Genomic DNA, 24644 nt, shown 5'->3' on the forward strand with positions numbered 1-24644 from the left:
GTTGAAAAGTGACTATTGCTTAGTGTGAAAGCCAGTGATTTGTAAGGGAAGCATACATTAAAATCCTTGTCTATGCATTATGGAAATGAGTTTGTTTGTCCGGGGAAAAAATACATGTTGAATGCTACATTTATGCTTAATATGTAGAGTTCAAGTGTGCTGGAAAGTGGAATAAAAGGATTTCATCTAAGGTTAAATGACACCTCAGCACATGTTTTATATCATTAGTTATGATGTTAACTAATGCACTGACTTAAGATTTAATGCATTTACATATTCGATTTAAAAGGAGTTAGCTCGATTAAACACAAAACCTTAAAATCAAAAAATTGAATTTTTTCATTAGTCTGATTTTTAGTTTATTTTTTTTAATTCAGCAGGATTGTTGGTTGTTACTTTCTGTCAGTTTACTACTAAATAACCAGTTATATGTTTCAGTTACAGTACACAGCTGGGGAGGATGTGAAAGTAATTTTAATTTCATTAGGCTAAAGGCAAACTCCTGCTAGCGTTAATTACCACAACAGGTTTTTGTCTTGTTGTGAATACACAGCACTGTGCAAAAGTCTTGAGCCCCTAATAATTTCTTTATTTTATGCTAGGAATATAATAGGAATGTGTGCAGTGATTTACTGAAAGGTTCACACATACATGGGGGTACAGTATATAGGACAAAAACAGTTTGAAAGTCAATATTTGCTGTGACCACCTTTACTCTGAAACACATTCTGAGCACTCTTAAGTCAACTTTCTTTAAGTAGTCTTCAGAAATAGTTCTCCGGGCTTCCTGAAGGGCATTCAAAGCTCTTCTTCAGATGTTGGTTGCATTTTCTTCCCACGCTGCTTCAATTGTCATGCTGAAAAATTAACCCACTGCCAGTCAGATGCTTTCCAGATGGTATTATATGATGGATCAAAATCTGATGTTGCTTTTCTTCATTCATAATTCCATCAGTTTTGACAAGATCTCCAACACTACTGGCTGTCAAACCGTGAAAGAACCTCCATCTTGTTACACATTATGTTATCACTTCATTAGAGTGTTGAAGCTGAATTTGAAGAGTCACAGTGGTGTGGTGGTTAGAACTGTTGCCTCAGGAAGGTGCCATCTGGGCCTTTTCTGTGTGGAGTTTACATATTTGTCCTGTGCACATGTGGGTCTCCCCCCAATCCAAATGATGGATGGCACTCCATAAGTCCTGTTGCCACTAATTTTCAGTCCAGTTCTTGTGTAATCTGGCATACCGCAGCCTTTTTTCCCTGTTTCCTTTCCTTAAGAATGGCTTCTTGGCAGCCACCCTTCCACTGAGACCATTTTCTGATGACGCGTCAGTGAACATAGTTGGCTCAACTGAAAGGACCATATGCGTCTCTCAGGTCCTGTGTCTGGTCTTTTCTTATTTCTTAAAGATGTGACTTTGTAAATTTCCCAGACACAGTATAAATGCACAAACAGTAAGCCCCCATTCTGCCCTTTGATATTTTTTTTTCTAAGTCTTAAGAGCTGTTTCAAAGTCAGTCTTGTTCTTTGTCTCGAACGGCAAATCTGCAAAACAATAACACTACAATGGAAGTGCTACTTTACATTTCAGTGGTGAAATTCAGCAACAGTTGATCTCATGAAACAGTTCTGTGACTTGAGAGGTTCCTCATGAATGTTAATTTAACAGTCTGCTACTTGAAGCCTCTCTCATCCTCTCCAAGGAATGCTGGGTAACTGCGGCTTGCGGTTTGGCCGCCAGAGCGATGCGCTGGTGGGAGAGCGGAGAGTGAGAAAGAATCTGGTGGTCGACCTCATTCAGGAGACAGTAGATGAGTAAAAATTATGTGGTCAAACCATGAACACGGGAAGGATTCAAAAATAATGGGGGATAAATTTCACTGATCACAAGGTAGAAAGTGCTGAAAGAAGCAGTTTATTTATTTTTAGATGTGGAAGACTGAGGGAAAGTGAAACCTGACACGACAAACTTGTAAAACTAAGGCGAGGATGCGCATCTTCATACTGGGGTTCAATTCCCATTAAAACAGAAAAACAAAAGCATCAGCACCCTGGTGAGGATTGTGCATAGTCCACATCCTCCTCGCAGCACATGCCGTTGCCCATGCTTGTAAGGAATGTGAAACGCAGACTTGATGCAGTTAAGAGCCAAAAGAGAGCAACACTGCTATGACAGACTTGGTCTCATCATTTTCAGGTTGATTTATCTGCTGATGTTGAAAGCTGCAAAGATTTATGTGTCGCGAACAGGGCCCAAATCAGACCTTAAAAAAACGCTCCACCCAAACAGTGTCACAGCACTGTGAAGACGTGGTGAATAGGTAAATAACTATGTCAGCATGCTCGAAATTTCTAAATAATCCATTAGCATGTTGCCGTTGAGAGGTGGATATATAACCTTGTTAGCACAAATACAAAGTATACAACTCAGGCAAAAGCTGATCCATTCTGTAGCTGAGCTTTTACAGTCTAAATCAAACCGATCATTCAAGGTGACTGGCATTAAGTTACCCTCCAATAACTATGAAGATAACTGATAAGATACTGTAGGTCACTGGAAATGAAAGACGAGCTACAACTCTGTGAGTTTATGCCTTCTGGGGGAAAGCGGTTCTCAGATTAAATGCCTCTTTATTAAGCTTAATTACTCAAGGTTTTACCTTACTGTGTTGACTAAAGGTTTGAAATTAAATGTGTTGTGTACAAAGGAAAAAAAGCACTAGCACACAGGCCTCACGTCTGTCAGCAGGAACCTATTGTGCTAATATCTGTCAATGCTCTCAGATTTGTACGACCGTTACATCCATGCTGTCCATCAACACATGTGATGTCACAAGTATGACAAGTTTTTACTGGTTTGAACTGTTCGCTCTTTTCCCACCCTTTTCCCTGAAAAGAAAACCATTCGAATAAATACTTGTCACAATAATTCCTGAGGCCATTCGGGAAAACTAAACGAGAGGATTGAAAACTGCGATAAATAAATAAGTCAAAGTAGGTGCATGGATTCAAAAGGGTGCTGGAAACTTTCCTCTGTGGTTTTTAATCCATATTGACATGATAGCATCACATAGTTGCACACCCTAAAGGTGCTATATTAGGTTTACATTGGCTGCATGTGGTGGACTCATTGTCATGTTCAAGAAACCAGTTTGAGATGATCTTTTTTACACTTTATGTTATCCTGCTGGAAGCAAACATCAGAATTCTGTTAATGTCAATCACTATGTGACCACAAGTGATGGACATTGTCAGCAGCAATAGTAAGGAAGGCTGTGGCTTTTAGACGCAGTTGATACTGATGGGCTCAAAGTGAATATGGTGTGGTCTTCTGCTGCTGTAACCCATCTGCTTCAAAGTTCAAAGTGTGGTGTGTTCAGAGATGCTCTTCTGCATAACTTGGTTGTTATTTGAGTTACTTTTGCCTTCCTATCAGCTCAAAGCAGTATTTTTAATCAAAACTGCTGCTCACTCGATATTTCCACTTTTTCTAGATCATTCTCAGTCAAAAACAGAAAAGGTTTTGTGGGAAAATTCCAGTACATCAGACTTGCCTGCCTGAGAGTAACAACCACACCACAGTCAAAGTCACTTAAATCACCTTTCTTCACAGTTCTAACGCTCGGTTTGAACTTCAACCAGATGTCATGACCATGTCTACAAGCCTGAATGCATTTAGTTTCTGCCAAGTGCTGAATATCTGCCTGCAATAGCATTTGTGCATGCATAATAGCAAATCCCAATTATTCTGCTCTATTTTAATTCATGCTTTCCCAAACTATTTTTGAGTCTCTGTTCCAAAATATATTTCTTTGGTTCTTTTTGGACCCACTACTGACGTCTGAGAAAAAATCTGGGAAAATTTAGGCTAAAAATGACAAAGTGAAAACGTAATTGCCTTCGTGGAGGTCACAATTATTTAAGTGATATTCCATTCCCAGACAAATATGCTGGTGATTTTTATTTGAAACACTTGTATGATCTCACCAAGCTCAACAAGCAGTTTAAAGCAGCATGCTGAAGGAATAATGAGAAAATATTTGCAAAGTTTTACAGAATCTCTAAATTATTTTTAGAGATTCTGCACACACTCACACACACACACACACACACATTAGGAAGACCAACAAATGCAGTGAGCAAGCAGTGGCTTGACAAACAAATAGCTGTGTGGATGGCTTTAGATACCAAATAAACACAGAAACAAACACACACACACACACACATTCACTTTCCGCCCTTTTCAGTTAATCGCTGACATGTTTTATTCACTCTAAGTTGTGCATTTGTCTTGGATGCAGCTTCAGATAACCCCCAGCGTCCTTAGCCAAATATTTTCTTTGGAAAAACAGACAAATAACCTTAACGTGCACAGATTTTCCAGTTGCATGTCTCTTCAGTTCTGTGGCCTTGCATTGCTTTAGTTGTAAAACCAAGTTGTTTGAATTTGAACAATCCCTGAGGTGCTGGAGCACGGCGGAAGGCTCGAGACTAAACTATGCAGTGAGCTCACCCTCCTCTTCATGCCCTGGAGATGAGTGACATATAGTTTGTGAACAATTCACTCACTGTGGATGAGTCATTTTAGCAGAAATGAGTGGGAAAGGATGAAAAGGGCTTTCTTAGGAGTCTCATATTTAATAGTAGTAGCCAATAAAGCTGAATTCCAAGACAATATTGGCGTGCGACGTGTGACGACTTCTCTGAAAAACATTGGCTGTATCCTGAGACCTTCTTGGAGCACTTACACGGTGAACTGTAGGCCCTGAAGCCGAAGAACCACAGTTTGTGAAAAGCTGCAGCCCCTCAAGTCCTGCATGACTCTGCAAACCACAGTTGGTAATAATAAACAGGATGGAAAGAAGGATGAAAAACGAGAGATGGAGAGCATCTGGCAGAAAGAGAAGAGCCACTAATTTTCCACTTTTGGGAAAATTCAGTCTGCAATTAGGGTCCAACATCGCCAGAAACTTGACATCCATGTTACTTACATTAGCAATGCGGGCCCAGACTCCGGCCATGAGGCGATGGTAGACAAAAAGGAAAGCCTTTGTCAGGAGGAAAACACAAGCAGTGCAGGAGAGATGAGGTATAAAATCATTAGAGAGGTTTTTTCTACAGGTTTTGCACATCTATAAAGGACGTGCGTGGATCAACGTGGACATCAGACGGGATCCGGAGAGGAATTCTGAGTTGCCTGAGGTCACAGTGGGTGTTAACTCTGTGAAATCAGTGTCCGTGTGAATAAAATTTTCAGATAACCCACTTTTACTCATTCATTCAGGTCATTAGCACAAAATTGTGCTTACGTTAAAGAGCAGCCACTGAAAAGCCTGCAGAAATGAGAGCAGCTCTTGTTCCGTTGGTTTTAAACACACTGCGGTCCGTGTTCACTACGCGCTCTTTCTCAAGAAAACCGGCTCGAGCAGACACAAAGGACATTCTCAGCCCGTTACACAAAACCATGCACATGTGCGAAATTTAAATAAATAATTTACTGCCATATTGAGATTATTGTGTTGAAATCTGGGGCAACACAAGACCTCTCTACAAAAATATGCACAATTCAAAAAAGACCAATAAGGATAATACATAATGTTTGGTATCATGAACACAAAAATACCTTTTTGAAAAAATCTGTTATAAAATTCATGGATTTGGTCCAATTTAAGTTAAAATTTATTTTGTCTGCTGATTCACATTATGTGTATATACATGTGCTGTTGTATAGAATAAGAATATCATTATGTAGGTGATATAACAGAGTATTTATCTGGGGGCAGCACTGGATAAGCCACTGCTTCTTTCCTGCTACCTCTCCAACACCTTCTCTTTGTGTTGTACAGACCATTTTTATTTGTGTTTTCCATTTTCTGTTTGTTTTATTGAAATTGTAATTGTTCTAAAAGAAAGAAAGAAAAAGAAAATGACTGCTTGTGCATTCACAGACTGCAGGTCTGAAAAGCTTTTTCACAGTGACCAGTTTAAGTTCTGGTGATATGTTCAGGCTTATTTTACAGGATAAGTGTGTGCAGAAGGTGCAAGCAGTGCTGTTGATTGCACTAATATTAAATCTGCTCTGACACGCTTAATGACTCGTGCCAATATTTTTTTTAATTGCTTTAAAAAAATAGCATTCACAGCTGTGTTTTGTTTGTGCCGTGTATAAACTGGGTTTGGATAAACATTATGACTGGGATTTAGAAATTAAGTCAAGATAGGAAAGATAGAAAGTCTAGGTTTGAGTTGCCAAGTATTGGAAAAAGAAAAGAAAGGCTCTTGAAATGTTTGCTCTCTCTTAAACACAATGGAAATCATGACCTGGTTGCTCAAAATCCACAAACCTTCTTCTGCAGAGTGACACGTTGGTGGGTATAGTTTGGTGGTGGGGGAAAAAGCTCCTTCTATGACAAATACAACCTCAAAAAGGAAAAAGATATATATAATTATATGGTGCAGGTCAAAGGTAAACATTTGGCACTGTGGGGTAAGCTGTCCCTTTAAGCTCTGCAAAAAATCTGATCCACTGATTTCTAAAGCTGTAACATCCAGCCTACAATTACTCATGCCTGCAATCAGGTGGAAGGATCCATCACTCTTGCATAGAAAAAACAAAACAAAGCAAGAAAACAGTCGACCCACATCACAATACTAAATCAGCTTCAAATCCTCAACAAATCGCTCACAAAAAAAAACCAAGAAAAAAAACCTGTAAACATCTGGAGTGGAAAATATGGCAACGTTAACGCAAACTCCCCCAACTATTAGATAGAAAAACAGAATAGCATTACTAACAACAAACACATGAACTTGAATTCCTCCTGTTTGCCTTATGGACCCAGTCAGCCACCCAGACAAAGAAAGGAATCAGTACATACAAGTGCACCCAGAAAGAAAGGAGGTAAAAGTGGTAAGAGGAGAAGAAGCTAAGTGGGGGGAAAAAACAGTTATCAGTGAAGGTTAAAGCAGCAGCTTACCTTCAGCCAACTGGTAGAGGAAAAAGAAAGAAATACAAAGAGTTGGAAAAGAAAATACCTCCAAAGAAGATAAACTGTTTGTGCCCCTGAAACGATTTCTGAAAGAAAGATGTGTGATTTAGTCAGTAAATGCAAACATGAGAAATTATTTCCCCGAGTGAGCAAAATCCACATACTCAAACGTGAGACAGAGCCCATTCATGTGCCACACGTGGACACATGGACAGACAGCAATGAAAAATCTCCTCCCCCTTTGCTGAAAGTACAGCTGGTTAAGTGTAAGGAGATGTTGAGGAAATGTTTGTAGATGTTATTGTGGTGGCAATGAAAAACTGAGAGACAGAGCTGTGTCTCAGTGTTTAGCCTTTCTAACAGTATTATCATAGATTTGGATCAGTCAGTTAGACCACTGTAGTCCTTAAAAAGAGTGCAGACATTCATACTACAGAGAGGATGGCTGTTACCTAAAAAATTGATATAACCACCATAATAATAATAAAGTACAATAAAGTACACACTTTCTTTCTTTCTTCTAAAAAATAATATCACCTGTTGGTTTGTGGACGCCTCAATTATTTTAATCTATGTCAAATATTTATTTATTTATTTTTGTTTTTTGGAAGCAGAAGTAATAAGCTAATGCTAGTTAACTTGGTTAATCCACAGTCACAGAGGCCTAGAGACCAGTCGTCGACTCCCTGGCAACCTCCAGTCTTCTAGGAAAAATATATATTCCACAGCCAGTTGGTGAGTGGTTTCTGCCTGTCGCCTGGTGCAACAAAACAAAGCCTGATTGAAATTGTTTTGGCTGCTAGCAGATTGATGCTGCCACCCACAGTTTGCATGAAAAATGCCAACATGTCTGCAAGCACTTGTCACGTACTCTCTGAGCTGTAGAGAAACTTGTGAAAGGTCAATGCAAACTGGAAGCAAAGAACGTTTGCCTCCCTAGAGAATGTTTGCAGACGACTCAGCATCCTCTGTGCAAACTACAGGTGACTGGTGATCAAGGCTTTTGCAAGGAGGTATTCATTGCAACCAGTTTTAACAGCTGCCAGTAATCTCTGACAACAACTTGCCAACTAGTTGGGTCACTTTTTTTTTTCTTTTTGCCTGTCCCATTTGGTTCTTTAGCCGTCAGAATTGTTGTCTGAAGACCAACAAGGATACCCAATGGATTTACTTTGCCAAATGGATCATCACGGCCTTGCCGTATTGGTCCATTTGATCGACCTTTGTTGTTATTATTTATTTTATTTTATTTTCAGTTGTAAACCAAGGGAGAAAGAAAGATGAAGGAAAAGAAAAACAGAAGGGAAGAGGGACAGTGAGAAAGGGCACTTAAAAAGAGAAAGAAGAGAAAAAAAACTCTCCTGGATCACCTGTTGAGAGAAAAAGAAGAGAAAACAAGCAAAAAAGAAAAAAACCAGAACAACATACTAAACACAACAACATCACGTTAATCTAGCTAAGTGTAAACAGCAGTAAATATTAAATATTGAATGTTGTTGTGTAGCAAGCAGGACCGACAGCGCACAATGTGCTTGGAAATAGCAGCCAATAGAGGTGTAGTTTATGTCTATGAACAGTGAACACCCGCGTGCACACCTGTGTGGATCAGCGCGCTTGTATTCAAAAGGTTTCCCCATGTAATGGTCTGCTAGAGGAAGTAGAGAGCCATAGCCCCGTCCCCCAGGGCATGAAGCAGGCATGGAGGAGATCCAGGCCCCAGACATCCAGAGGCCCCAGAGTGCGAGAGCCCAAGGAGGACCACTGGAGGGGCATCCATGCCACCCTCCTGGGAAGAGCTGAGGAGAGCCCCAGATGAGGGGTCACCCAGTAGCCACGGAGCAGAAGCCAGAGGGGGCTGCATGCCCGCCGGTTCTGCTGGCAGCCAGCTGTGCCAGAGTGAACCGAGCCGCAGGCCCAGAGGCTGGAGGCCCGAGGGCCCCCTTTACCCCAGAAGAGGCCTGACCGAGCAACAGGCACCAGGCCCCGCCAAGTAGTCACCGGGAGTGAGCTGGTACATACCTGAGCGCCCAGCCCCGGACACCAAGAACCACCAACGCACCGACCCCTGAGGGCATCAGTTACCGGCAGGGAGTGTGGTGAGGGGAGATAGGCCTGGGAGTTCCCAGATAGGTGGAGTGTAAGACCTGACCTGACACATAGACACAGACAAACAGGCACACACAGATACAAACATGCATTCCCACCCTCATGCACACATATACAAATACTCAGCACTCACCCAACGTAGGGATAGACATACATGGACACTGTACACACAATCACACTCCCCAAAAAAACTCTATACCCTGGGTCCAGGTACCCTCACCCCTGGAGGGGGGAAACGGCACCTAGACCCAGGAGATGTTACCCTTTCCCCTTGGGGTGGAGGCAAGCAGACCGCCCCAGGCTCTGCAGCAGCAGGGAGGCCCCGCATCCCAGATCCCAATCGGACGGCCAAAACCTCCATCCAGCCCCCCCACCCCGATGGCCAGCAGAGAACAGGGGTGTGTGAAGACCCCAAACCTCCCTCCTCTCGCTCATGTGTAGTGTGGCTGTGTGTTATTCTAAGGTGCATTTAAAACACGGGCGAGCATGGTGGTGCTGCCAGAGAGCAGCAGGTGTTAGCACAGCCCCTCCCGAGAACCCTCATTGTCTACATGGATTTAAAATTGAGAGGTGGGCACGAGCACCAGAGGTGGGGTTGAATACACAGACCGTCCACTGGACGCCGTTAACGTGCCCACCCTCAAGGCCCTATATGTATGTGTTATGAGAGTGTGAGTAATGTGGATGTCTAAGTTGTGGAATAAAATTGAGGCACAGGTGGCCAGAAGGGGATGGGGGGATGCCTCCCCTGCACCCTGGTGACACACCCGCACCCCAGTAGGTACCCACGTCCTTCGGCACCCACCAAGGCAAGGGAGCCCAGGCCCATCCAGACCGGGGTCTACGGCAGCAGGACCGCCCAGCCCCACAGGACCTGGGGCAGCCCACCCGACCCCAACGCAGAGGAAACTGTACCCACCCTAACATTCAATCATCTCCCAGACTGCACAAGACAGTAGGCACCCAGGTTAAGTTTATTCTCCACCTCTCCCATGACTCTCCCCCACCTGCAGAGTGGACTCCTGCAAGGATGGATCAAACTCCTTGTCAGTTGAAGAGCCCCCTAGTTAGGCCGATGCGCCAGAGGCCCCCTGCGCCAGGGCTGAGCCCCTGTGCACCCACCCGCCCACATCCTCGGCGACACACCAACAAGGACTGAAGCCCCCAAGTTCCAGCCAGAGCCCTAGCACGGAGCCCCACGCCTGCCCCGGATCCACTCAGGGGGCAGCCTGGCTACCAGGGCAGTAACCTACGTCTGCCCTCCCCCAGGCCTGCTGCACGCAGCCACAAGGAGAACACCCTCTAAGAGCAACCAGAGCCACTAACCAGGTTATGACCACAACCCCTGGGTTAAGCCCTCCAGGGATAACGTCCCTAGGGATTCTCCAGACGCCCTAAGCCCATCCCAACCTCCACATCCACCACAATGGCGAAGACGGGAACAAACCACGACCTTTGGTTATTGGGTCACATTTTCCCCAGTAACCAAAGGTTCCCAGAAAGCCACAAATCAAGCTTTACACCTGTGTCTAAGGGGTCTAAGCAGGAAGTATCCATATACTCTATCACACATGAAACATAGCGCTTACAGCCATTTATGTTGGCTTCCGCCTGTCATTCAGGGTGGGTATACCTAGCATAAACTTAGTCCTAATAAAATGAATACAATTTAAATTCATGATATATATATATATATAGGTCCCTCATCCTATTCATGTAGCCCCTTCCGCCAGGGTTACTTGCGTAGTAGCATTCCAACAACGCCCTGTTTTCGTCTCTTGCCCACCGATGCCTTCTTGTTCCAATAGCCCACTTTTCGTTAGGGTGCCCTGGTTCCTCAACACCTGACGCGGACCTTGTTGAACCGGGCGACGTCCGAGCCGGCATGCCTTCATATTTATCTGTCTCGCTCATGTCTGCGGTAGGCTTGCTTAGCATAGGGGGTCTAGCCTTAGGACCCTTACTGGATACAGACGCCGCAGGCAGGAATCGAACTTGCGATCCTCTGTTCCAAAGGCGTGTAGTCTAACCACTACGCTATCCAGCTGCGTATAATAATACCAAGGGCTCAGAGAAGAGCTCGAGAGGATGTGGCGGGTGAAGGTAACAGTGGTCCCCGTGGTAATCGGAGCACTAGGTGCGGTGACTCCCAAGCTAGGCGAGTGGCTCCAGCAGATCCCAGGAACAACATCGGAGATCTCTGTCCAGAAGAGCGCAGTCCTGGGAACAGCTAAGATACTGCGCAGGACCCTCAAGCTCCCAGGCCTCTGGTAGAGGACCCGAGCTTGAAGGATAAAACCGCCCGCAGGGGCGTGCTGCGTGTTTTTTATATATATATATATACTGACACTTAGGGGTGTGCTTCATTTTTTAGCTGTGCATATCTTCTAAAAGCTTAGAAATCTCCCAATCTAGTTGCACAATCAGGTAAAAAAAAAAAAAAAACCTGAATTAATTTGTATTTAAAAAACAAAAATCAGTGGTATTCCCATAAACCTAGCGTGCTAATCTTCTAAGCAATGGTTGCAATTTCTAAACGATTAGCACATGAGCATTGTTGCTGTGAATAAGTGAATAACTGCGCTGTTTCTCACTATCTGTCAGAAAACCACTTTTTAACTTCAAACAGCTTCTTATTCTGGTGCAAATATGTCAGACAACAAACATGTGAGCAAATGTTTATGTGGTCAATACTTGAGCCTATCCCACCTGCAAAAGGGTGAAAGGCAGGGTACACCCTGGACAGGTCGCCAGTTAACCCAACCCCATTACCTGCATGTCTTTGGAGAAAAAGCCAGAGGACATACAGAGAACTGTTACCTCACAGGTTTTAATAAAGTTAATTTGAAACACAAAGCTCTGGGTTTCTTTGCTCTAAAGGAAAAACTGCATACCCAAGGGCCAACCCAGATAATTATCTACAGAAACAACAAAGTCAGTGTTAGGTTCTGAGGCTCAGAGTTAAAAGTTCTCTGCAGGACTTCTTTATGTGAAGCAGTAACAGACTGCTAAGTGTAAATGCTTGAGAAAATCTGAACTGCAAGGTGGGGAAAACAAAGAATAAAATGCAATAACCAATCAGAAAATATACTGGAATTATTAATATAAAAAAACAAAACCAGAGAAAAATAACAGCATTTAAAAAGGAAAATGGGGCCAGATAAACGAGCCGTGTTCACAGAAATGCCAGGTCCTGACATCTGTTTTGCAGCTTGGTTGTGCACGGTGGTTTATGTTGAGAAAGCGGTGTGTGTATATCATCTTTGGCTCAGATCCATGTGATCTTGACAGTTGGCTGCAGGCAAGGTTGTCGGATGCGATGGTTTCACAGGGAGAAGAAAGAGTCAACAAAGCAAAGACGAGGAGTGTGGATCTAGTCTCTTTCTTCGCTCAAGAGGCCACGTGATGCTTGTGAAGAAAAGCATCATGGTCTGGTTTACTGCAGAACAACAGAACTGCAAGAGACTTCCTGACATAAAATGTGTTTGAAATGTGTCCGTTTTTCATTTCTCCTCTGGACACACAAAGAGAGGGGGCTTCCCCCCGTTTTATGCGACAGCAGCATGTGGAAGAAATTTGGTTCAGCTCTCTTGGAAATTTTGTTGAAAATTTCATCTGCCAAGATGATTTTGCATTGTATAAATGTTCATTGTGAAAGTTCACCAGATTCAAGGTGGACAAAAGTTTGAGAGCAATGGGTCAATGCAGGGTTGATTTATTTTTAGGATTGATGTTTCTTTTGGGGTCTGTGAGAACTTTTGATTTATTAGCAGCGAATCACACTAAATATGTTGTGTATGCCAGAAAGCATTTATCATTTTTGACTGGAAAACACAGAAAGCAGGAAACATTACGAAATGAAATCATTACCACTCTGCAACACAGCTCTTTCAGTAGTGGCTTTGTTCTGCTGTTTGGCTACATTTATTAGAAAGTATCAGTGTTGCAGATGAAAAGAACTTAGGAACATTAAACTCGGTTGGACTTCTGAATGCAGTCATGTCAGGAAACGAAGACAAAGAAGCATGACTGCCTTAAACTGTTACATGAAACCTTTTTCTTCTGCTGCTGATTGGACAGATCTGGAAACAGATCCAGAGACCAACACTGCAACGCTGACTTTTTTCAAAGTTACAGTACTGTGCAAAAGCTGTGAGTCAAGCCTCATTTCTTTATATTTTCCTTCCAAGGAGCCAGCCTTTCTTGTCATTTTTAATTTAGTTCAGGTTTCCTGTAGGTGTTTTTCTTTGGACATTGGCTTCTTTTTCACTCATTATCAGCTCAGTCTTTGTACCTGACCATGTTATGTTTTTTTTTTATTCAGAACTGGTGGAATTATAAATGCAGAAAAGTACCATCACATTTTCATCCATCATGCAATAGCATCTGTAAGGCATCTGATTTGCAACAGCTTGATTTTTTCGGCATGACAAAGATCACAAATACACTGCTAATGAAGTAAAAGCAAAAAAACAAACAAAAAAAAAAAACACAGGGAAACTCTATCAGTCATGGATTGGCCTCCACAGAGCCCCACTCGGTTTTTGGCAATGTGTTGAAAAGAGGAAAATGATGAAGCATAAAGATCTGATTGACAAATGAAATAAAAACCTCTGACAACTGCAACTTTCTGTAAAAATTAATTTATTCCAAAAAGCTACAGTCACTATTACAAAAGCTATTGTATCGGCGAGGCAAGCCAGGTGTTTACATTGTAGAGAGAGCAAGATCATATCAAAAGCAAATACAGAATGTATAACAAAAGCAACCTTTTTTTTCTGACACAGAAAAAGCCAATCCCGTACCATGCCAGGCTCACTGGCTGGAATTAATGGGTGCTCAGCACCCTGTTATATACGAAAATGACACTTTGATTCAGTACAAATCACAGATTAATGTGAACTTGGAAAAATGCACTCTTGGGAGAAACCCCCCCACAAACAAATACTGAATTTAAAAATATTTTTCACACCTTATTCTTTGGTATATTTGTTGCTCCTCGTAAAGAGAACTAGATCAATATGCAGGCCTGTAACCACTTACCCCACACATGCTTATTTTAGCTCACCAGCTTGCACAGCCAGTAATTGTGAGCATCTGAAGTCAACCTAATGCCATGCACTTACAAACTTCTGAGTTAATAAAAGGTTATTTGTACCTCAGCACTCGCAGGAAACATAGGATCATTTAAAACAATACATGCCACACTGTCACATATCCTCTCAAAAGTCAACGTTTGATTTGAAGAATTTTGACAGCAAAACCAAGAAAAAAACAAAAACAAATTCTAAAATGTATACAATGCTTGTGTCCAGCACAGAAACAAGAAATATCAGATTTAGATATTTCATTTCCAATGTTTGAACATTATCTCCCTGTTGTTTGGGCATTCAAAAGCTTTGAACTATGAGCTTTCTAGTAGTTGTTTGTGCGGCCACTTGAAATAAACTGAAACGGTACACACTGGTATAAGTTGTGGGTAGGTTAGGTGACAGTACAGTCGTGCAGAGAAACAATGATGTCACTGGCACAGATCAACTGAACCACAAACTAAAGAGTGAGGCACTAAACTTTGTTGCATGAGCAAAGCAGAGGAATCATCCTGCGGGTTAAAATGAATGCTTCTTTGGAAATAAGGCGAATCTTGTGGAAGACATGAAGAATACAGTGGCTTTCATGCTTATTCAGAGTTCTTAGATCTTTCTGTCACCTCGCCCAACATTTCACTTGCTATTGTTTCAGTTTGATCTGCCACTAATGCTTCACAGAGAGCACTTCTCCGTTAGTTAACAGGAAGAAGCTCTAATTTTTTAGCTTTTTGGAGAGGGCCTTTTTAATCGGCTGGTTCTTTTGGTCCTGGGTCGTGTCCTGATCGGGGTGACTTTGCGGCTTCTTCGATTCGTAAATCTGTTTGAAGCTGAGGGTTTGCTGCTCTTTTGTTGTTTCTCGCTGAGCCTGGCGTAGCAGACGTTTCATGGTCTTCACCTTTTCCCTCAGGTGGCCGTTGGCTTTCTCCAAGGAACGCACTTTCTGGGAGAGGGTCCTCACCCTCTCTTCCTCCTCAAACAGAGCCTTCTGCACGGTGGAGCACAGCAACTGCGAGGAGAAGGAAAACAGAGCCAAATACGTTTGTATTACCTGAAAAAGCACGAGATGTCTTACACTAGGTAAACGTGAAAGGTTACAGTTAATCTCTCATTATTCCAGTGTTAGCCTTATTCTGCAGGCTTTCCCACAAATTTTCATCCTGCGCTGCAACTTGAGTGAAATCATAGTTGGCGCTTTATCCCACAATGAATCATGCTAAATGCTAGAGTCAAGTCAAATCTCTCTGTGATACATTTAAGATGTAACACCTACTAGATCTGTTGCTCTTGATGCCAGAATCTAATGAGAGAATCATTCATGTTTTTAGTGCCAAAAGCTCATAGGTCTTCCAGTGTTTTAGCTTTTGTATAAACAGCAGAGAATTTCTCGCTGTGTAACTGTGGCAGTGAACTGTTTTAAGCATTATCGTGTAGCACAAGTCCCACTCTTTATGTAATACTGTGGGCAACGGTGCAGCTCTATAGCAACTAGGGAAAAATTGTTACACAACATACTTTTCCCATTTCAGTGAGACACCACTGTGAGATGGAACCTGTGACAGACATCCAAAGGCCTGGACCATTCCTGGGTGAAAAAACGAGCTCCAGATGCTTCAGAATGCATGCCTGTCTGCTTGAGTGTGGATTTCCGTAGCAGATCCTAATGCTTCCACACGGGCCAGCATGAAACACTGATGTAAATTCTCCTTCATCAGATAACCACCACTCATGGTTTTTCAGGAAATGTTAAAAATGTGCTGCCGGCTGCCTGCCCACATCGCTGCTTAGTACATTACTTCTCGTTATATTAGCTGTGGGTTTTGCCCATGTGCTCTTCCATATGTCCCAGAGCGAATTCTGTGGAAATATTAAACTTTACAATGCAAAGAATGAAGTTTAGGAGCTAAAAGAAATGTTTTATGAAGCATAAAGTGTAAAGTGGCACATCTATGTTTTTGTGCACACGTTCAGTTAGAGGTGGACCAAAAGCAAACCTGCTGAACCTAGAACGGCGCCATGGATGGATTAGATGATAGCAGCTAGTGCGAAAAATTCATAAGTGTAATTCATCTTCAACATACTTTGTATTAAACTGTTAAAGTCTTTTGGGAAATGAGCTTGGAGAGACATGAAATTCAAATTTGTATAATCAGGATTTGGGAGATATGGTTTTTCGGTTAGATAAACATCTCTCCTGTATGACACATGGTGTCAAACTACAGTTGTAAGGATTTATAAGAACGACGGGAAAAAAACTTTCAGCTTCTGCAAAATTTTCTAGTTGATTGCCATCAAGTGAAAAACTGATAAAATTAAGATGATTTAATTACAATTGTTAATTATATGTTTGTTTTTAATATCTATTTAGATTTAATGTAAGGGACAAAATTTGTGTGTGTTGTTTTTATTTGTACACCGACTCCTCCTACACAATAAAGAGCTGAGCAACCAAACTTGGCACACAGGTACATCTTAGGCCCCCAAAGGGCTCAATTTAGTGATTGTCATGTCATCAGGTTGCCTGGCAGACACATACGAGTGTGCTAAAATCAACTGTTTTTGTCTTTGCGTACGTACATTACCTCAAAAAAGCATCGTATCATTTTACCTTCACGCCTCTTCTGTGAACCACACTTTTCTTCTTTCTTTCTGCATTTTTTCTAAAGTTTCTCTAAAATGCATCCAACCAGCACAGACAATATCCAGGACTTCTAATGTGTCTGATCTAAATCTGTTTTAACCTAATTACTGAAGCAGTGTAGGATGATCTTGGCACAGAGCTTTGAATGTCCTTCATTAAACCTGGAGATCTATTCCTGAAGACTACTTAAAGAAATGACAAGAAAGCTTGATGAGAGAGTTCAGGGTGTGTTGAAGAATAAAGGTGCTCATAATAAATATTGACTTTCAAGCGTGTTAAAGTTTTTGGTGTGTATATTGTATTTTTTTTTTTCAGATGTCTCAATAAATCACTTCCCTATGTCACATATTCCTAAGAAAATATAAAGAAATGAGAGGCAGCTTGAGACTTTTGCACAGTTGGACCGTATGCAACCTGAAGCTGCGGTCTTCCTACATTGTGTGATCAGTGTTGGCTCTGTGTCCTATCACTGGCTCAAGACTGTTTTTGGCCCGTTAACACTAATATTTCACCATCAGTGTGAGAAACAAAACTGTGGGAAAATCCCTGCTTCTTAAAATAATGTTTATGTTACTAATAACGTTTAGTGTTAAATCACAACATGACGTCACCCCATCTGATTTACTCCGGTTGACACTGGACTATAAGATGCAGGACATATTATCCAGTCTGATTTGACTTCAGGTCAACTGTCCAAACAGCGGTCGCTGAGTAGCACTAAAAGCAAAGTCTGTTTTTATTTTGCTAGAAGGAAATTTAATCACCAGAGTGATATAACAAAGCGGCACCGATATCAAGACGTCACTCTGTAATTATAATCACAAGCCGGATCAAAAGAAAAAAAAAGTTTTCCATTAATGGAAATACAAAACTATGTTTTCTTTTCTTTTTTTCTTTTTTTTTAACCCATGGCAGATTCTTTCTTTTATGAGTAGTCAGCAAATGAAAACCAGACAGGAGTGAACTGATCTGAACCGGGGGGGGGGGGGGGGGGGGGGCTTATGCCAAAAGGTTTAAATTCATTAAAGGAGATAAAAGAGCAGTGAGCGGCTGGAAACCCCTTCAAAACTGACTCAGTCGAGGTTTAGGAGAAGCACGTGTAGACACAAACATGCTTTAATCATTTCAGCAGTGACAGCAGGGGCGTGAAGCGGAGACTGAGCTGGTTCATTAAGGTCATGTTATAATCTCATGTGCATCATTAGAAGCATTACAAGAGTAAGAGTGTGGCACTGCTACACCACCGATCTGCAATCATGAGCTTTTTTTTGTAGAAAATGGCCACTTACTTTGAAAATATTTTAATTATGTTTGTTCTACTTTATGTAGCGACTTTATTCAGGATTCTTTGTATGTTTTTGTCCTTTGTCCCAATTTTTATCTAGCCCAGTGGTTCTCGAGCCACTGCAGGGATGGCACGTTTGCTGATGCTATTACGCTAACCTTCATTTAAGTAAAGTTCAACTGCTGGATGCAGGCTGTAAATTGTGGGGTGTGAGGAATCAACCTTTGTCAGCCCCTGAAACGAGGCGTGCCAGAAAAAAGTTTGAGCACCGCTGATCTAGCCAAACCTAAAGAAACGTGCTTCTGGTTTCCCATGCTGTAAGAACACATTAAGGTCCTTTGAACAGGATGTCAAACTGAATACTTTTCACATTTACCACAATGCTTGTGGCTATCATGTCCTATAGTATACTTTTTTGCCTGAAGTACTATGTGGGAAGCCACCAGAACTTGCAGCAGCTAAATGAGAAAAACACTCCCCTTCTCACTAACTGGATTTAAACAGATGACTTCAAGAGAGTCAAACATCAAGTCTCTCTTGGTGGGTCTGAGTATCTGCATACCCGGCTGTCCTCCTGAGCCTCCCACTCCGGGGTAAAGGTGTGGACTTGAGTTCCAGGCGTGCAGTTGGAAAACTGGAAGAGGCTAGCAAACATGCGGTGATTCTCTGCGGTGTCGATAAAGATGGGGTCCTGAAAGTTCACTCCGTGGGGGACGATGTTGTAATTCTCATCCATCCTGCATGACAGAAAGGGGAAAGAGTCTGTTGATACAGCGACGAGCAAGAGTGAAATGTGGGCTTTCAGTAAAAAAAACCAAAAAACCTCAAATGTGTGGAAACAAACAGATGCACGCAGACAGAAGAATAGATTGTGTAACATTTAATTATCACCAGAAGTCCACTCAAAGCAAATAAATGGACTTGTGCAAAAATCGCTATAAGCATTTTGCACAAGTCCACTCAGTCAATGTTTGTTTGTTGTCTGAGAATTTAGGCATTTAGTATTTGTATGATTTTCATATATACAATTTCTTTATCTGGGGGAAAAAAAGAAACACATCTCTAGAGAATTGTTAACAGGTCTTGTTCTATTTTTATGCAAATTGAAGCATTATGCGGATGACTCAAACCAGCGAATGACAAGCCAAAGGCTTTTACAAAACATGTTTCATATCTTCAGGAAGTCTTGAAGCAGTGGGTTTCCATACATCTGGATTCCATCTCATATCCCTCAAGGGACATCAAAAGTTTGGCTGTCCCTATAGGAAGCTGTGTGGGTGTGTGTTGTATATGTGGGTATCTGTGTGTATGTTGAAAGAGCGAGAAGAAAGCTGATGTTTTGCTTCAACAGAAGATGTCAAAGGTGAGATGTAATCACAGTCACTGTGAGGTCTGAAGAAATGAAAATCCTTTTTCTTTTTTCTTTTTTCACAGAGTATCGGTTTAGTACATGATCGAGAGTGCAAAAGCAGCATGCGTACTTCAAAAACCTTACTTTGAGTAAAAGTAAGTATAGCTTTCTCCTCCTTCAAGGCTCGGTGTTAGGTTACCTCATTTTTAATGTAAAAGTTACAAATCCTGAAAAAAATGAACTATAAGCTAAGGTTTTTGCATCGAACATATGGCTAAAGCAGAACACTCAATCTGTCTCATTTAAAGGTCCCGAGGGAGGTCTTCAGTTGCATTTTTCTCCATGCTCAGCTCTGTCCAGGGAGCTTATACTCATGATTGATTGGAAATACTATTTTAGTCAGAGACTATGCTTTTGGGGCTTTTGCAACAGGAAATGAACATCCACTGGAGACTGTGATGAGAAGTTTTCAGTTTGGACTTGATACTATAGTGTCTGGGACTTGATGTTGTACTCCACTAAAACTAAACTGATCTGTTTCAGGTTCAGGAAACAGGAGGTGCCTCGACCTCGCACATAGCAGAACATGCAAACACAATTTGTTTAAGCCATATGTCATCTCCCATCTAAACCATTTGATTTAATACTCTCTAAATATTTGGTTGCTGTGGTGTCAAACACCACACGAAACTGAGACTAAAATCTATTTCTTCTTTTTTTTAGGGTGCTAAAAGAATCGTTGGAAAATAAATCGATTTGCTACGTTTGCAATCACCAGGAAACTTAGTTGGATTGTTTAAATATGTAAATATGAAGCTACTAACAGCATAACAGCATATGGCTTCGAATAATCATCCTCTCACTCACCAGGCCTGTGCTTTCCAGAAGAAGTAAAGGGTGTTCTTCTCCCCCACTTTCGCCAAGTGCACGCTCACAGGGGATTTTTGGATCTTTCTATTAATGCTTTATGTCTTGCTTAGTCACACACTTCCTTTGACTTTAGGAAATGCTGCTCCTGGCCAGCCAATTAACCCCCAGATTGCATCACCCCCTGTTAAACTGTAAGGTGAAATTTTCAGGCTTTGTTCTGATCTCTGCAATTTTTTTTTTACATGAAGTTACGAGTCTTGCCACACACTGTCATTTGATATGTTGTTATGACAGTGTAATAACTGTTCCCATCCCAGTAATTACTTGGGTTCTTGAGCTTTTTTTGTTTTTTTTAAAAACCATCTGTTAAAAGCAGTACACTGGCAGTCTTTCAATCCTAGATGCCCTGAAGTTAAAGGAAAATGTGGGCAAACATATTTGGGGGTTTTCCTCCATTATATCTTTGGTAAACATTGACAAAGACCACTGTATTGCTTTACTGAAGTAATCATGGCTTTTTAATTATCTTCAGGTCTCCACTTAAACACAACTCTGTTGCGACTTGCTCTAGGAAGTTTCCGATAGCGGTCACCTGCCCCGATTACAGGGATAACATCCGGATGGTTTTCACCATCGCAACAGGGGGACGGCAAAGCTGTCCCTGAAGGTGTGATTAACTCAGGCTAGTAAAAAAAATCATATGAAAGTCTTTTTGCTATCACCACTCACAGCAAAACACTATCACACATGTGCACGTAATTCTGCATATATGAGGTGTAACATGTGCTATAAAACATTATTGTTGTTGGCTCTGCCACATACCCTCATGTGGGACAGACAAACTTTAAACTTGAGGAATGCATTTTTAGTACCCCTCTCTGAATATCCTGTCTCTTCATCTGTAAGGCGTGTCAGCACACGCTCCTTTTGTCAGGTGACACACTGGTGCATATATGGAGGACAAAAGGTGGTCGTATTGACCGCTGGTGTGCTCATAACTCTTCACAAATTCTTTGTAATTTACCTTCAAGCTCTTGGAAATGTCTGGCTCTGTAATTACACTAGCTGGAAAGCAACAGACGTTTCCTGAGCAACAGTGTTGTTTCTGTCCAACACAGACATTTAGGAATTAACTTGTTGCATACTTTTCTTTTCTTTTCTTGTCTTTTTTTTTTAAATCTGGAAATTGGTTGGTTATTCGGCACATTAACCAAATTTGGGATGGTGTCACAGACAGATAATGACTGAAAGAGAATATGCTGTATGGGGGACAGGTGCCAGTTATCTGCCTTTGAGTGAACTTCGAGTGCGAATTCACTAAATCTGTCAACAATACTTTGTTTCCATGACAGATCTCAGCACAGGCCTGATGAGGTGCTGGTTTTCATTGGAAAGAGTGCTACGTGACATCTGTGGATTTTGCATTATTCATAGAGAATAAATCACATCTGCACTTAATGAGGATGAAGAAAACTTAAACCTGCTAGTGATCATTATTTTTCATCATATAAAGCAATGACATGGCTATTGACTAAACCTTTTGTTCTTCTATTCTTTAAATATTTAACTGTCTCTTGTGTCAAAGAGGACCTAAGAAAAAGATGGACAGGTAGCCAACTTAGTCAGGTAATCATCTTCTGATTCTCATGTAATGCAGTCAAATGCACATTTAAGCGTCTTTTTGACCTGTAGGAGATCATCTGTCAGGGACAAAACACACACTGCATATTTTAGTGTAAACATATAAAATCCTTAAACGCTGTCTCCCTTTGTCTATATTTCCACATTGAATATATAGGATGTGTGAAATTAAATGCAACATTTGAGCTAAGCATCTTGTACAGGAGGGCCCGATTCCTAGTGTATCGTTTACAGTCTTCTTACCAAATTAAACTAGGCGCTTGCAACTTAGGTGAGCATGGTGTTAAAGTCTTAGGAGTGAAGCTTAACTGAGACTGGCATCAAATCAGACTACAGCTATCTGTTATCACGCGTGATTAATGCCATACCAACTTTATTCATCTGTGAGTTCACCTTAGGAAGAAGTAGTAGTTGTTGTCTTTGGTGACGCTGTAGGAGAAGCAGGGGAAGTAACCGAGGCCGGTGACATTAAACCTGGAACCCGCAGGAACCTCCAGCATGCTGCCCCACGCCTGATCGCACAGGAGCTCAATCTCGGCGGAGAAGAGCAGGTCAGTGTCGTGCTGCCACGGCAGATAGTTATACACGCTGTACGACTCCTTGTGCAGCGCCAGCACCTTGGCAAACACGATGATCTCGGCCAGCTCGGCACGGCACGCTTCCGTCTGCGGTCTCCAGTCATGGGGTAGCTGACACCCCCAGCTCCCCTCGGGACGGACGGCTGCAAAAATAAACGCCAAAATAATCCACATGTTGTGACAACGAGGAGACAACCGTGAGTCAGGGAGGCGCACCAAGGCGCGCAGTGCTGGTGATGGATGAAATCACTGAGGGAAAAGAAGAAGAAAAAAAAGCTGCAGGGATTTCGCTACAGGCGCATACTTCCACCAATGCACAATTAATATTTAGTTTCAGAGTAAGTTACTTAGGAAAAAAATTTTTTTTGAGCAACAAATTAATCCCGTGTATCCTTCACCGTGGTCCTACTACTGCCTCCAGCCACAATTCTTTGCAAGTGGACCAGCCCATTCACCTCAGCATCCCCCTGTAAAAACGCTGCCTCTCACCTTTAGGATGGCAGCAGGAGGAGCAAAGACAAAAAAGGTGCTCTTTCAGTTTCAAACCTACATTTTCCTGTGAAAACACAATAAAGGCACCTTCAGTGCTGGTAAACTCGGGTATTTAAAGCAGCAAACCCATCGTGAAATCCCAGCAAACAATAGAAGATTACGGGTTTTAATTGAAACTCACTAAAGAAAGAATAGTGGCGCCCTCTAGTGACTATCCGCAAGATAGCAGAGGTAGAACTGGAAAAGAGTTGATAACCTATACCAGTTGCATGTCAGTGGCAAATATCCAGCATCCATCTATCCATTAATCGTGGGGACCGCAGCCTAAGAAGGAAAGCCCAGACCTCCCACCCACTCCAGCTCATCCGCGGAAACACTGAGGCCGAGAGTCCTGGGAGGCCTCCCTCCCGCTAGGACATGGAGGGAACACCTCGCCTAGGAGGCATTCAAGTAAGACGAACGTTCCACCCCAGCTGGCTCCATGCGATGTGGAGGAGTAGCGGCTCAGATCTGAGTTCCTCTCATTTACATGAATTATGCGGATAGTTTTATAAATGTCGATGATTTTACACAAACGAACCCAGTGTGGTTACAGAAATCTTTAGATGGAGTCATAATTGCTCTGAAAGATCTCTCTCAATCTGACGCATTGCTGTGCGAAGTGTAATTCATTTACAACTGTTAAAGTTGTATAATGAGAATTCCCAGTTTTGGGAGTATTTCCTATTTTCATTTCATACAACAGCAGCTTCCAAATGAGTTCTGCACAAATCCTGTATAATAAGGAAAAAACAACTGCTTTAACATAAATAGAAACTGATTCAGTCAGAGTAAATTTGTTTTTCATTTATAACCTTTCACACACTATTGAAGAATTGCAGATTTGAACATTAGGTTTTAAAGGTCCATGACTTAATGACCTTCTACCACAATAGCTTCGTACAGAGTCAGTTAGACTGAGTCGCTCCTCAAACAAAGCTACTACTTTTTTCTCCTTTGGATAACTTTTATGAAGTGTTTGAGAATATTTTATAACTCTTAAACCTTTCCGAGTATAGCTCTGATGTGCTCCTTCGCACAGTTCTTACTTCCCTGTCGCTCTGCAAATCCATCAAATTCTTGTTGTCCCTGTGGGATTACTGCTGGGGATGGTGGTGGGCGTGGGTATTTCTCAGGTAACAAACACAAAGTAGCAGCACCTGAAAGGGGGCACAGTATTCCAGCGTATGACAGTCTGCAAGAAGACATGGCGGTAAAGCTGCTGATTGTGATGCTCACGGTCAACTACATCTGTGACGGAGGTGAAATGTTTTTACGATAGGACAGAATATTTACATCTAGAGGAAATTCGGTGTTAAATTAATGTATCTGCCTCACCTGTTTGTGTGGCAGCACTGTTGAGAAAATCAACAGCGTCTGACTTTTTGCAAAAAACAAGAGAGGAGGAACCATCAAGGTGTTTCCCCGGAGGCTGCAGCAGCACCGAGCTCAGTGAGGCTGAAGAGCTGATAGACGTGAACGCAGGAAATGTAAGTAAGGAGGAAAGTGCCACAGATTTACGCCCACACTTGTAGCTTATGCTTACTTTGATTTTAACAACTGC

General features: G+C 42.0%; 1 protein-coding gene across 1 annotated transcript; it reads right to left on the bottom strand.

The window, feature by feature from the left end:
• Positions 1 to 13764: 13764 nt before the first annotated feature.
• ccdc3b (coiled-coil domain containing 3b) lies at positions 13765 to 22775 on the bottom strand. Its single transcript, XM_085353981.1, has 3 exons — positions 22365 to 22775; positions 18672 to 18846; positions 13765 to 15192 (listed from the first exon to the last, which is right to left on the bottom strand). Exons 1-3 carry the CDS (start codon positions 22721 to 22723, stop codon positions 14899 to 14901), a joined length of 828 nt encoding a protein of 275 aa, XP_085210107.1. The 5' UTR covers positions 22724 to 22775; the 3' UTR covers positions 13765 to 14898.
• Positions 22776 to 24644: the final 1869 nt, after the last annotated feature.

The sequence above is a fragment of the Diplotaxodon limnothrissa genome, linkage group LG5 (genome assembly GCF_057381915.1).
Source record: "Diplotaxodon limnothrissa isolate DT_005_m linkage group LG5, D_limnothrissa_male_GT1.1, whole genome shotgun sequence".
NCBI lineage: Eukaryota > Metazoa > Chordata > Actinopteri > Cichliformes > Cichlidae > Diplotaxodon > Diplotaxodon limnothrissa.

What these genes read in the sequence shown, in the direction of transcription:
- ccdc3b (XM_085353981.1), bottom strand. Translation starts at nt 22,723, where the DNA reads ATGTGGATTATTTTGGCGTTTATTTTTGCAGCCGTCCGTCCCGAGGGG. An exon ending in AACTACTACTTCTTCCTAAG is followed by an intron (nt 18,847 to 22,364) that starts GTGAACTCACAG and finishes TCTGTCATGCAG; the next exon opens with GATGGATGAGAATTACAACA. An exon ending in AGGCTCAGGAGGACAGCCGG is followed by an intron (nt 15,193 to 18,671) that starts GTATGCAGATAC and finishes TTCTCCTCGCAG; the next exon opens with TTGCTGTGCTCCACCGTGCA.